The sequence below is a fragment of the Centroberyx gerrardi genome, chromosome 11, assembly GCF_048128805.1.
Source record: "Centroberyx gerrardi isolate f3 chromosome 11, fCenGer3.hap1.cur.20231027, whole genome shotgun sequence".
NCBI classification, from domain to species: Eukaryota; Metazoa; Chordata; class Actinopteri; order Beryciformes; family Berycidae; genus Centroberyx; species Centroberyx gerrardi.
Window position 1 is genome coordinate 18,661,169 of NC_136007.1, and position 14,815 is coordinate 18,675,983.

Genomic DNA, 14,815 nt, shown 5'->3' on the forward strand with positions numbered 1-14,815 from the left:
TTAATCACTCCTTTGAAATTAGAGGTGCCAATTAGTGCAGGTGTACTGTTCTCCTGTTCACTGGTTCTCTCTCAGTTCATCTGAGCTTGCTGGCAGAGTGAGAGGTCGCGGGAGGAGGGGAGAGGTGATGAATTTGCTGGTTGAAAGGCTTGGCACACGCTGTTAGAGCGCATGGGTAGTATGTCAGGATATAACAAAAAGGAGCTGGACCCTGAGACGCCACTTGGTGTGCATGAGAATGTCCTTCTATCTGGCAGAGAGTGAAGCATACCTACACCAAATATCACCGAGTATCACTAGGTAATGAAGCAAGGAGAGTACTGTATGAGGAGAATTTGCCTTGGAGAAAGGGAAAGAATGAAGCTCCTCTTCTTTTCTCTCCCTTTCCCTTTCTCCACTTTGTCACACCTAAGCAAGCAGATAAGCCCAGAGCCAAAACAAATGTTGCAAATAATATACTAAAAATAAACTGTTTGTTGCCTAAACCCTATGTGTGTGTGTGCGTGTGTGTGTGTGTGTGTTTACATACTGTATGCGTACAAATGTGTTATTGTGTTGTATTTGGTGTTGGCATGTGTGTCTAAGTAAATGTATGTAAATGTATGCATATGCTTGAATATGCTTGTGTATTTAAAACTGGAAATTATTCACATAATTGTTTAAACACCTTTGAGCCATCACAAGTCAGCTGTGTACAATTCCCTCGGCACTTGGCGAGCCGGGCTCAGTGGAAAATTCATTTGTGTAGTACCACATTAATTAGACTAATGCAAACAGGGTGCATGGGGCATGTGACTGTTTTATCATTTTACCAGCAGCTGATAGGATGCGGTCACATATATATATATTTTTTTTTTCCTGAATTCCTGCCCACAACTTCCTTACCTTAGAGGTAGGTTTTTATGACTGTTGTAGTTCAGAGACAAAAATGACGTGGTAGCTTTCCTAAACCGCCTAATGGGCTTTGCTGTCTCTGTTGCTATGGAGACAGTGCGCCACTGTAGCCGATTTGCCAGAGGGTGTCCATGATTCTCAATTTAAAATGTAAATTTCTGTTGTGCTAGGGCTCTAAAGTGGATTTAATGTGTATTTAGGCCTGCCGTGTTTCTCGAGGGAGAGTTAGGGCTGGTGGAGTCTAAGAGGTGGCAGAAGCCTGATTTATAGACTCGCCACTTTATGTCTCTCTGTTGTTTATTGTCGCCTGTGCACTGGGCTGCTCCACCGGAGCGAATATGCTGAATGAGGTTTCACACCAATTTGTTGTTGATGCAGCCAGAAAAAAAAGAGTAATATTGTTGGGTTGGATATCTAACTATGTCTCTCTTTCTCTGTCTTTCCCTCCCTCTCTCTTTCTTTCCCTCCATCGCTCCCTCCCTTATCTCTCTAAAACCATCCTGTCCCAGTCGTCCTGGTCTGTTGAAAGCGGGTGACCCTGGCCTCCCCTGGTTGGCTGACTCTTGGCCCTCCACCAGCCTCCCAGCTAACGGGGGCTTAGGGAGTCCAAAGGGCAACAGTAACTTTGGCCGTGGAGGTAAGAAACATAGAGACAGGCTGGTAAGGCCGGGTTGATGGAAAATACAGTTTGAGCAAAGTCTAGCCTGGACAGTCGGTTTGATAGTCATCCTTTGGGAAGGTCAGTGACAGGCCATCACGCATGCACATTATACATGCGTGTGCACACACACACACACACACACACGTACACAAAAAAAGCCTTAAAAGAGCCTTTTAGGGCAATATTTTACTAATTGAACTTGACAAGCCTTATATTTGGCTTAAATTTGTAGTGTTTGCATGTATCTTTTGCATGTCATTCTTTCTCATGCTCTGGCAGTGTGCATTTTGCGAGGGTGTATGATTGTACAAGACTGATAGTTGAGGTATCTGTCTCTATGTGTGTGTGTTTGTGTGTGTGTGTTCTTTAAGCTCATTAGAACTGAAGGTTAACTCTGTTTGAGTGTCCCTCTCTGTGAGCATTACACTGGGTTTCCACAGCGTGTTGCATGCTAATTACGGTGCTAGATAATCACTTTCATTTATATCAAGTCCATTTGAGACCTGTGTTTAACTAATACAGAGTGCCAGAGCAGCAGGGAGTGTTAATGACCTTAAAGATCGTTAACTTCATGTCAACTTATCTCTCCATGATCCCCTTTCCCTCTCCCCGCTCACTCTGTCACACTCCTCCCTTGTCTCAGATGTTTTACCGTCCGCTGCGGTGGAGAAGACGGGCACCATGCTGTCTGACGGTGCCATCTACAGCAGTATTGACTTCATGGGGAAGGCAGGCTACAGCAGCCCAGCGCGAGGCGGTCAGCCCACCCCCTACGCCACCACTCAGATACTGCAGTCCAACAGCTTCCATGAGCTGGCGGTGGACAGGCCAGACCCCCGCTGGAAGGCCTCTCTCCAGGCCCAGCAGGAAATAGCCAACCTGGGCTACTCGCTGACCGACAGACGCCCTTGCAGCGGTACGAGGCATGGGGGAATCAGAGGAGGAGCGCGCGAGATAGAGCTCAATGTTGGTGTGTGTCTATAGGCAGAATAGGGCTCTGTCCCTGTGCTTGCACTGATGTTTTATCTGTGAATATGTGTGTTTGTGTGCACATGTGTATGAATCTCTTGAGTCTTGCATGCTTGTCTGTGTGTGCCTGAAGCATAGCGTCGAATCTCCGTGGATTGGACCACTGGTTGGATGCCCAGTATCAGAATGGAGAGAGGGATTAAAAAAGATAAATAGCGAGATTTAGCAAGAAAATGGCAGATAATAGAAATAGGGTTTTTACAAGGGATAAAAAGAGGGCCAGGAAAAGAACAGAATGGACGGGAGGGGATATATTTACATATTCACTGAAAATGGACCCCGAGGATATTGTTGTTAATTACTCCTCTGTCTTCATCACATTTTTTTCCCTCAGCCCTGGGAGCTTCTCTATCCCAGAAATGTCAGAGAATTACGCCACATATTTTTGGATTAATTTGATTAGCGAGGGCAGGCATTCTTTGGTGTTCTGAGTTATGTATATATACAATTAGCGCGGTAGTGGAGGCGTATTGTAGTCACTGCTCTGCCAGTAGTCTGTGTAGCTATGCGCTTACGGGCTGTGTGCTCAGCGAAATGTCAGCCTTACCTGAGAGATAAAGGCGAGCAAGTGTGGGAAGTGTATGGGAGCAACCTAAAGCGGTGAGCCTCAGGTTTTGATGCCTCTTTAAGAAATGTCCTACTGCTCTGTCAGCACACAGAAAGAAGAAATAATGAGCACTAGGTGGGAGACAGAATTGAAAAAGTTAAGATAGCTGCATAAGATATAAGATAACTTTCAAGGCAGTGCTGTCTCTCTCTGTGTGTGGTGCTTTTGTGTGTGTCTGTGTGTGAATTCAGTGTAGAATAATATTGGCTCATTTAAAACCCCCAGCACAGTAGACTGTGGAGGGATTTGTCAGTATTGTGTAGGTAAGACCAAACTTCCTTCCCTCTTTGCCTACCCTCAGGTGGAAAGGCTGGGAAGAAAAAGAAGGTGAAGGGTGGAACAAAGGCCTCTAAATCAAATGGGACATGTTGGGCTAACATGCCCCTGCCCCCCCCACCCATGCACCCTCTGCCAGGTACCGAGGTTGACCTTGACCGTTACCCCCCGGAGAACCACGGAGGAGGGTAAGATACATTCATATCTCATCAATCACTCTCCTGGCTGGAACACGCATATACTGTACACACAAACAAAAAAATACACAGATGTACCTGAACACAAAGAAATACACACATATACAGAGGTCACAATACCCTGCACCTGCGCCCTGTGTGTGTGTGTGTATGTATGTGTGTGTGAGTGTGTGTGCGTGTGTGTGTGTCCCCTCAGAGAGATTGGTAAGGAGCGTTCTGCAGTTCATACACTGATTATTGAGAACTCCTGCTTTCCTCATGTAGAAAATCAGGTTCATACAAGGGCTACTTACCAATGGAGAAAACAATACATGAAATTTAAGTTAAGATCAGTAAGTAAGATCAATTTAAGATCAGTTAGAACAGATTTAGTTTAAGGATGGAGAATATTTGAAATTATGTGAAAACATGAAAAAATGACGATTTTTTTTTCTTTTTTTGCAGAATTTGTACATGTAGAACTTCTTCCTGAACTTCTACATAAGAATGCAATTATCTGTTCTGCAACTAGTCAATATGATGATAATCACGCACGGCATTCTGTCCACATGATAGATACGATAGCAACAGTTGGGCCCCACCTCTGTCCGTCCAGACCTACCTCCACCAGGACGAGGTAGAGGAGGAGCGAGGTCCCACTCCCCCTCTGAGGGGAAGGTCCTCTTCCCCGGCGGCAGCTCCCTTCAGCCAGCCGTCTTCCTCCTCTCTCAGCTCTGCCCACCATGAGGAGATGCAGTCCATTCTGCAGGCCCACCTGGATGAGCTGACCAGGGCCTACCAATACGAGGTGGCCAAGCAGGCATGGTGAGGCTCTTTAAACTGTATAGAGGCTTTACTGTTGCACACTGTGGCTGTCACAAATCTCTCAGAAACCACGTCTGATGCCACCGAGGGCCATCAAGAGGTCCGTTGGAGAATTACTGTGGCAGATAATGGCTAAATATATAACAACCAGGCTAAAAAGAGAGATACGTGAACAAGATTGTTGTGGTGTGGGTAGTTCAATTTAGTAATGTAATAAATACGGTGAATAAGGTACATTTGTTTCCAAATGTATGTTACTGTGACAGATGAAATTCTTGTTTCTAGCCTAGCTGCTCCTAGTCTCTCCAAAGCTCTCTGAGTTGTAACTGTCAGCTCAGACAATCTGACTTATTTGACATTGTTAGCTAGCTAACTAGCCAGCAGGCTAATTTAGCAAAGCAGCCGATGTCAATGTTGACATGTTGACATGTGACTAGCTGCTACTAACGCTATACCTTCTACAAGATATGTTTGCTAATGTGCAAATCAGGTGTGTTTACAACAAGGTTGTCCAGCTTAGCTAGCTAACAAGCTGACATGATATAAACACAAGATTGATCAATGTATCAGTGGTGAAGTTATCAGTTCCCTGTCAAAAATGGCACAGAAATTCCACCAGTCTTTTCAATTCTGTTGAGACAGCCAATTTGAAGAAATGCAATTAGCTGTTCACAGCCACTATTGCCAAATAGGACCAGTGGGTGTTACATCACCTGAAAGCCCTCTCTCAAGATTGAATGAGGTGAAGATGTTCTGACTTGATGTCTTTACTTGTAAAGCAGTGGTTCTCAACCGTTTTGGCTCGTGACCCCTTAAAACGAGGCGATGCTTACTCGCAACACCGTCACAGGTTGTGATGGTGTTTTCAGGTTGTTTCATTTGATTCATTATCAGAGGAGGCCTAGAGCCTGAAAACAATTCAGTATTTCACAAGAAAAAAGCAAAAAATCATAAAAAATACATGATAATAAATTCAGATATATTTGTATATTTTCCTATCCCATAAATCATCTTGTGACCCCCCCAAAATTTGTCGCGACCCCCTGGGGGGTCCCAACCCCCAGGTTGAGAACCGCTGTGCTAAAGGATGTATTTGTTCAATTTAATTAATTTTGTTGCATTGGGTAAATTGTTATGTGTTTTTAATACATCCCATTTATGTTGTGAAGCAGTGATTAGTGCATACTCTGTGCCATTCTTTGCAAATACCACAGGCACTTGTTTTTATGCATAAATTAACCATCGCATTTGGTTCAGAATACTTTCAGCAGGCAATGTTTGCTTTGCACAGTGGGAGAAGAGCCTATAATTTTATTCATTTTATTCTGTAGATAGTTAGGGTTTTGCATATCAATGGCCAATGTTTGAGAGGTTCGTACTGCTGGTATTTACATGTGTCAGCCCTAACCTGCAGTCCCTGTTTCCTGAGAGCGATAAAAACAGCTCTCCATTGATTACACCTTTGATGGAGCATTTGGAAAACTTGTCAAGTCAGTGGCGACACATGTTGGAGCGTAATGACTGGGTTTAGTCTTACACGCTATACTGACAACAGGAAATAAGAGTTGGTAATTATGCATGCAACTCCTCTATGGTGGGACGTGAGCCATCATGGAGGACAGCTGTGAGGGAGATAACAGGCATGTTGGTGACAGCCCTGCCCATCCAGATATCCTTTATCCAGTCCAATTACAACTCCATTGTGTTAGCGCAACACACACCAGCACAGAGAAAGTAATCAGTGAAATCACTGCAGGCATTCATAGATGCTTAAAAGAAGAATTAATTCAGTCTCTGCACACAGCCACTCAACCTTACTGAACACGCAGTGATTCTGCACTCTGGAACTTGTTTTGCAGCAGTCGCTTTCGGCTCGCCTCCATTTTCTATTTTTAATCTTTCTCTTTGTTTATTGATATGTTTCTCCACATTTAATTAGGCACATGAAGGGCAGTCCAAACGTGCCCAAAACCCCCATCCCTCCAATGGACTTTATGTCCGGTACACTGGGCTCCGACTTGGGGACCACCCTCCTGTCTGAGGACGATGAGGATGAGGAGGATGAAAGATATGCTGTGGTGTCAAAGAATCTGTGTGGCTTCGAATACACTCCTGGTCACAGCGTGGATAACCTGGAGGGCTCAGGTATGTTTGACATGGGGGAAAGTGAGATTGGTTAAATGAGTAGACCTCCAGCTTGACAGTAAGCAAGCAGACCCACAACTAATTGGCCTGTGAACACCACATAATTTCTACAGCACCTGACATCTTAATATAAGATGAAACACCCTCGCTGTGAAATTGGGTAATTGCAACTGCAAATAATGACAGGATACAGCAAGGTAAACTAAGAATATAGAAAATGGGTTATATAAATATATGCAACTGCCAATTTCAACACTAGAACATGTTAAGTAGAAATGTCTAAATTAAAACTATGAAAACATTTATGGATTATTATATGAGTTATGAGGGTGTGCAAAATAGCAGAACTTACTGAAATAAGGAAAAATGAATGAAAAATATGTGAAAATATATCAAAAATTAAATGTGCAGTATGAAATAAGTGAAACATATGTAATGCAATGTTTTCTGTTGTCATTGTCATTATCATCATCATTAACAGAACCTATTTATGGATGGGGGTTGCATACTGTACATTCAGAAAATGTCTAGAGATATGTACCGACGTAGATACAACAATGTACAGAAATATGTACTGATCAGAAACAGTATGTTAGTACACAGCATATGAATGTGGAAACTGGTCCTGGATAGAGACAGGCGCTGTTTGAGGCTGGGGCCGGTGGGACAGGAAGCAATGTGCAGTCTGATGGCTTACAATAGCCCATTTGAGCCTCCAATCTCAACACACACACAAGCACACACTCACACAGCCTAGGGTTGTCTCTTAGGACAGATACATTGTGGATCACAATCAACATCTTTATGGAGACAGTGACAGACACTCCAAGTTAACTTCTTTGGTGTTTTGTAGGCGAACTGAACTTTATCCCCAAGCTATTCAGATAGCCTAAAATCCCTTTTCCACCAATATGTAGCTCAATCTGAAACAGCTGTACCCTTTTCCTCCCTGTAAATATTCTTTGTCAAAGAAATTTTCAGACAGAACCCTTTTAAAAGTGACATGAAACCACGCTGGCTTAGACATCAAAATCATGACGTATAGTAGAACCTTTTCAGAACTGTGGTGGGGCTCTACATTAAAGTGCCATGTCTAACATTTAAGATTTGATGCAATTATAAATAGGATTCTGTCTGAAAACCATTTCTTTAGAGAGAAACTTGAAGGCTTCTCCCACAGGGACAAAATGGTACTTTTTTAGACTGCAAATCTATTGTTAGGGAGGTTAAAGCCCAGTCTAGAGATTGACTTGTGCATTGAGAATACGTTTTTTTTTTTTTTTTCAACACTTTTAATAGCCCACTGCAGGTCAAAATAAATGTCAGTTTGACTAAAAAACATTATCAATGCAAACATTTTTTTAAGTCTCATGTTTAGCTGTCACATATTGTAAGTATTAAAAGTTCAGTCAGTGAGTTTTATCTTCCGTCCAATTAATCAAAACATGAACAAAGCCAGTGTGGTGACAGTATTTCCACCGGGTGTGCCATACTGCAGTTGTGGCTTAACGTTTTAAATGGCACAGTAGTTAATGTTTGTATGATGTCTGATTTGAGGAAAACATATCATTGAATGGAGAAACCATCAGCTATGCTTTCCTCAAGATTTTGAACTGTAGGTCAGGTTATTTTCAGCGGTGCAACAATGAAATATTGGTGACAGAGAGTAGTATGTTTCTGCTTAATACATTTGGTAACACTGTACGCAAACCCCAGTTTATAATAGATTCATAAACCCTGAACAAGACCACCTTTATGGCACATTCATGAGTACTGGTTCAACCCTTATGTGAGCTTTCATGACATGAGTTGTAGTTGTTCATTTTAACAAATATCCAGTATCTTGGAAGTAGCATGTGAATCATCTTTAGGGTGTATTTTTCCTGCAAGATGTCACATGTTGGGCAGCCATATGTAGGTTTTTCACAATATATCTTTAATTTGAATTTGCATTACATCACTTTTACTGTACTTCCACAACATCTCTGACTCCCCTATAAATCCATGTCATGTTTGCAGAGCCACTTCAACGCGGGGCCTGACCCACTGTGTCTGGGCCAAAGACCTTGGTTGTTCAGGCATGCTTAGCCATATCTTTCTCTCCAATATCGCTCTCTCTCTCTCTCTCTCTCTCTCTCTCTCTCCTGCCCATTGTAGGTAAAGCCTACTCCCAGCAGTGTCGTTCAGACAGCTCGGGCTCCACAGACAACGGTGCACTGGGCACCCAGAGCCTGGGCCACAAGAGGGCGCCACTGACTGGCCTCAAACCGCGGACAGACACTGTTGGAACTCTGCCCAGACGAAGAGACACCAACACAGAGGGTAAAACTGCGTTATATTGTTTACAGTAATTATCAAAGAATCTCCTAACATAAATACTTGCAGCGCCTTGTATCATGGCGTCTCATTCATATCCTGTGTTATCCGAACACCCTCCCCTACCATCCACTCAACAGCCCACGCATCAGCCTTGAAGTCCCTGCACAGCGTGGGCGCCCGCATGCACAGCTCGTGGGCAGCTGCGGCCTCGGACCCCTCGGAGGAGTGCATGGTTACCGTGTCGACGCTGGAGCGGCAGCATATGGCTTCCTGGAGTGGCACAACAACATCCAGCAGGGCCACCCTGAGCAGAGGCACCCACCAGAGACCTGGCACAGATCCCTCCCACAGCGGGCATCCACCCACAAACAGCACAGAGAAGAGGGATCAATGTAAGGGTTTATCCTCTCCTATGACGCGCTCCGAAATGTGCATTTGGTTACACATTAGGGGTGCAACCGAATGCAAGTACTGTAATCAGCAATGACACCATAATGTGTTCTAAACATTTGCAGATTTTACTGAAACTTTTTCACAGCAGTCTTTTTTTTAGGTTTTGGGTTGTTTGTTTTGATATAGTATAAATGCGTTTGATTATTTTATTTTGATTTATGGTAGACAAAGAACAATACAGAAACTGTGAAATTCGATAATTGTGCAGTCAGTGCACATTACAGCACATTTCTCCTTCCAGTAGCATACATACAGTACTCTTTCTCCTTACTTGAATTGTGGATCTCACAGAGGCACTGGTCCAACATTTTGCAGAGAGAGACAAGATAACTCGACTTGTCTCTAGTCAGTTGTCACAGCGCCACAATACAGCAATTCAGTCACTATCTCCCAAAAGAGATTAATGGGCTACTGTAATGAAATGATTGGGACTATCAAAATTGTAGACTTGCAAAGTTTATGCTCTGCCATTTCTTTTAAGAGGGGAAGTTGCAGAATGAGAAATAAGAGTAAATGCAATTATATGGACATTGTGTCACACAATTACTGGTACATAACTAGGCGATGATAGAGTTCTTTGGACAGAATATCAATAGCAGCTGTAAATTACGTCTAGTTGCTGTAAGAAAGGTATGTGAACTAAGTAAGGTAGAGATGTCAAACTAATAAACGCATATCTACACAACATATCTAGAGGCCCTCAAGACCCCTATATATATATATCAGATTCTTAATATAAAGAAACCTTCATTTCTACTTTTCATCAAGATAACCTTACTAATTGTAGCCCTGTGATCTCCACATTAAAACAAGAAGATGAAGAAGAAACAAGAAGATTTGCTCATGATTAATTTCATGTTGGGGGTTAAACAAGATGTTTTGTGTTTCTAAAGCACATTATTTAAACTATTTTATATATATATATATATATATATATATATATATATATATATACACACACACATACAGGGCTTGAAATTAACTTTTTTGATCACCAGCCAATATGGCTACTAGATTTTAAAGTTACCAGCCAATCGGAATTTCCACTAGCCAAAATGTTTTTCTTGAAATAAACCAGATAATGAGTGCCACTCGGTTAATTTAAGCATAAGTAGTCATAAAAATAAAAGATATAGCATAATAAATCTATAAATTACAGTATTTCACTGATATTCATAAATTGCGTTGATTTCAAATTGTGTGGATTTCATCAATACGAGGCTCTTAATGGCGACACTGTCCTCCAAAACACCTGTCTTGGCCTGCTTGATTGTCAAGCTCTGGAGGTGGCTCTTCGCAGTTTTCGTGGTCTTTGACAGTCACGACCCGATCGCCATTTGGCATTAAATGTCCTCATTTTCGCCTTCTCCCCTCCTTTGTTTTCATTTTTATCCTCAGTGTTGCCAACTCTTTTCCAAGGAAAGTAGCTATTGGCTGCTCAGAAAGTCGCTAGAAGTCGCCAGATGACGTCATATGATAATTTGCATATCAATATAATCCTGCACTTGTTATGCACGCCGCGGCGTAGCCCGTTTTAATGTAAGTGCTGACTCCGCCCACCCGGGCCAGTTTCGGTGTACGCCGGTGAAAATTACAAGTGGACCCTATCCTACAGTCCCTGCTCTCAGCGGAGGGAGGGGGCTACGCTGTGTGTGGGAAACGGTGTGATCGTCAGACCTCTCTGGATTAGACAAGCAAGCAGAGCAAACCGGCATCAGCCGTACCAATTTATTGCCAAATGCTTTGGGATTCAACACATTAACATTGCTTCCCATGGTCAGAAAAAGTCGCCAGATTTGTCGTTAGTCGCTTTTGAGAAATAAAGTCGCCAGGGGGGTCTGAAAAGTCGCCAAGTTGGCAACACTGCTTTGTATACTCGCGGTCTTGCGCAATCGATTCTACCGCAGCCTGCTTCAAATATTTAGAGCTTGGTTCATCACCAGCCAAATTGGCTAGTAACTTTACAATGTTACCCGCCACAGTAAATCTTTACCCGCATTTGGCGGGTTGGCGGGTGTTAATTTCAAGCCCTGTATATATATATAATGTATATTTATATCCAAATACAGATGCAGTGAATTTTGTTGAGTTGCACAGATAACAATACAGTATACTGTCATATACATATATGCACCCCCACTGCACATGGGAGTGAAGTCTTCAAAGAAAAAAGTGACATCACCCAGATTTTACCTTGTTGTTTTTTGTGTCTTCCTGCCTCTCTTTCAGAGTCTTTGTGAAGCATCGCTCCCTGCAGTCGCTGCCTGTCCCAGGACACCTTGTTTATTAGCGCAATGAGATTTCTCTCAGCGAGTCACACAGAATGAAGGTTGGTGGCTGGAGAGGAGACAGAATGAAGCCGGAGAAAGAAAGGGCAAGATAAAATGCAGAGCTGTAAATGTCATGTACAGACACAGACACCGATCTCACAGTGTTACTTTCATCCCCCTCTTCAAAAGAATAAACTGTATGTTACATGTCCGCTTCTATTTTCTGTCACATGATGTACAACAATTCACGCAATGGAGATGAAGAAAAATCACAACAAAATCTATTGACTCATGAAAGTGAAAGGACTTGCATAATTTGTAAATATTTTTTTTAAATAATAATTTTCTCTTTCTTTTGCTTTGCTATGCAAGCCAAACCTGATGTTGTCTCTTTTAATTGTGATTTAATATTATTGTGAATCGTTTTTCATTAATGCTCAAAATGTTAGCTTATTTTGATGAAGCTACTGTATTGTTGTACTTTGCACAGAGCGTTTTTGGTGATAATAAGCACAAACTCATCGTCAGCTGAGCTGAGGAGGAGAATCATAATGGCAAAGAGGGACGTCTATGTTAAACAGAACCTAAACAGAAGAATATATACTTGGCTGTACTGTAACTTTTTTGAGAAATACCCTTATATTGAGAGTTATGAGGAAAAAAAACACAGATTATGACCTGAGAATAATATGCCAAAATAACACATGATATGTTGCTCTGTGCTTCATACTAAAGTTACTGGAAATCCTATTATGCATTGTACATGTAAGGACTCTTTGCAAATGGTTACCAGAATATTTTTTTTATGGTAACAAAGCAACAAATTAGTTTGTGATATCCAAAGCAAGGGCATAGGAAGTAGGCTTGTGTCCCTGCTCTACCTTTCCCAAACAGCAGTCTGTTAAGAGAAAAAAAAATTATTCTTTTTGATAGTTCTTTTCCATTTACATACAAGAGTAACATTCAAAAATGATGACAGTGCAATACTCTAAGGACAATATGAGAGTAAAGGGAAATGGGAAGATGGAAGGGAGTGGGTGGAAGCCACAGGCCATGCGTTACCTTGTGGGGGCAAAGACAGATGCATTAAAATGTCCTGGAATCCCCTGAAAATTAAAATGTCCTGGTATCCCCTGAAAATTAAAATGTCCTAGTGTCCCGTAAAGACTGATGAGGTGCCTGATTTAATGAGAAGTGATTTTAGACATCACAGTAGTTGTACTAGTATGATTTGGTCTTATCTACCCCACCATTCAATGGTTATATCTTATAAAGATGTATAGAACTCAGTGACTGGCAAATGTGTCTCCTGAACATGTTGACGTTGAAGATCGCTTTAATATTAAAACCTTTTCCAGTTTATAATGCAGCCAGTTACCATTTTCTGCCAACGAGATTCACGATGCAGTGTTTTTACACTTGTTTTGATGGTTCTGTTCTGATTATTGTTCTTGTAATGGCTCTCCCTTTGAAGAATCTTTACCTGCCAGATTGGTTTGCCCTCAGGAATACATAGCCACATACAGTATGGGCGTTTTTCAATCCTTCGATGCAAAATAAAATGTGTATGTGAAACTGAACTATAATTCTCCTTGAAGTGCCTTTGAATTCCATCCACGGTCCGATACACTGAGCTAAGGCCTATTGCTGATGTTAGCAGTCAGACTATGCTACAACGCATATTCATTAAAGGAATTTGAATACTCGTCTATTCAATTCCTGAATCATCCTCCATGATCAGTAAAGTGTTAGAAAGTGCTTTTTTAGAGCTGAATTGGAGTCACAAACATGAGCAATATTTCAAAAATCTAGCCCACACAGGTATTAAGGATGATTTTGCTGGGTTTCTCTGTCTTCATCAATCTAATGTGAGAACATTTGAAGTTTCACATCTTGGCAAAGATTGACAAGACGTCCTTGATTTAGTTGTGATTAAGAAATGCTGTCACTTTTTTTAAGGACATGCTTTGAATTTGTCATTGCACATCCAAACATAGATGTGAGCATGATGGATCTCTGTAGAGCGCTGAGTGCAGGACTGGTTAAATATATGATGTGGTACAAGAATCTTGTTTTTTTGTACAATTCACTTTTCAGTCAATTCATTAGGTATTGACTCATTAGGCTTTCTATTATGGCTTGTTTTATCCAGTCTTGCTGACTCCATTTTTAAAGAAAACCAGTGTTATTTCTTAGAATTCATGCGTTTCTTGTGTTTTGGGCAGAAGTCAAGTTTGTGAAATGGCATGAAGAACCTAAGTGGCTTACAAAAGATATGAGGTTACATGGATGCATTTACCATTCCTGAATGTACACCTGACTTTGTATATACCTTATGGTGAAATTTGGGGTGGCTATGATATTTCTGGCCTCTTCTGCACCACATATTAACATGGTCAACTGAAATAAACTTTGGGCAGCAGGTGCTAGGATGCAGTAGTGGGGAGACGGTTAAACCAGAAGGCCTGGGGTCAAGCCTCTGTGTTGGCCGGCATCCACCCTGCTGATTGTTCTTGAGCAAGACACTGAATCCCCACCAGCTCCTAGTGAGCCTGACCTCTGACCTCCCTGTAGAGAGGGGATGCAAAAAGACAATTTCTCCTCCAGGAATGTTTTTGGGATTTTTCTGTAACCAAATATGTATTATTTTCACATTCATACAATGAATGAACAAAAAGGACAAATTCTACTTACTAAATTTCCATGACAACTAAAAAAGACAATTGGATAATACATAAGAAAAAAATATCATATCAAATTAAGATAAGTAAGAAATTGTGGCTACCTAACTTCAAGCTCACTTTTCTTCATCATACAGGTAAACTTGTCAACCCTAAATAGCCAAGAATGAAGATATTAATGTTTAAAGTCATTTGCATAAATCACCCCAACAGTAATGGGGGAGGCAAGCAAAGAACCTGCTCTACGGAGGAAATTCTCACCCTATCACCCTCTTATCTAGAGACCATAAATCAGTATCAGAATTAAAAGTAATGACAGTCTAGGGGTTACATTAGCAATAACAGCCTCACAGTAAAAAAGTCAAAGTCTCTATCCTTGAAAAGATAATAAGATGTAAAAATGATGTGAAAATTTCCATATAGCATATCCTTTCCTTAGCATCTTCACCCCACTGCAGAAATGTCAGAATCATACATTT

General features: G+C 41.6%; 1 protein-coding gene across 1 annotated transcript in view; it reads left to right on the top strand.

Moving 5' to 3' along the window:
• The window catches only part of LOC139913267 (roundabout homolog 2-like), an 87,534-nt gene extending 75,859 nt beyond the window's left edge, over positions 1-11,675 (top strand). Inside the window, exons 21-28 of the mRNA XM_078286411.1 lie at positions 1,404-1,531; positions 2,199-2,471; positions 3,493-3,655; positions 4,220-4,468; positions 6,408-6,613; positions 8,771-8,935; positions 9,070-9,324; positions 11,617-11,675. Of these exons, the coding sequence (XP_078142537.1) occupies positions 1,404-1,531; positions 2,199-2,471; positions 3,493-3,655; positions 4,220-4,468; positions 6,408-6,613; positions 8,771-8,935; positions 9,070-9,324; positions 11,617-11,675 (1,498 nt within the window). The remainder of the gene's footprint in view (positions 1-1,403; positions 1,532-2,198; positions 2,472-3,492; positions 3,656-4,219; positions 4,469-6,407; positions 6,614-8,770; positions 8,936-9,069; positions 9,325-11,616) is intronic.
• The last annotated feature ends 3,140 nt before the right edge of the window (positions 11,676-14,815 follow it).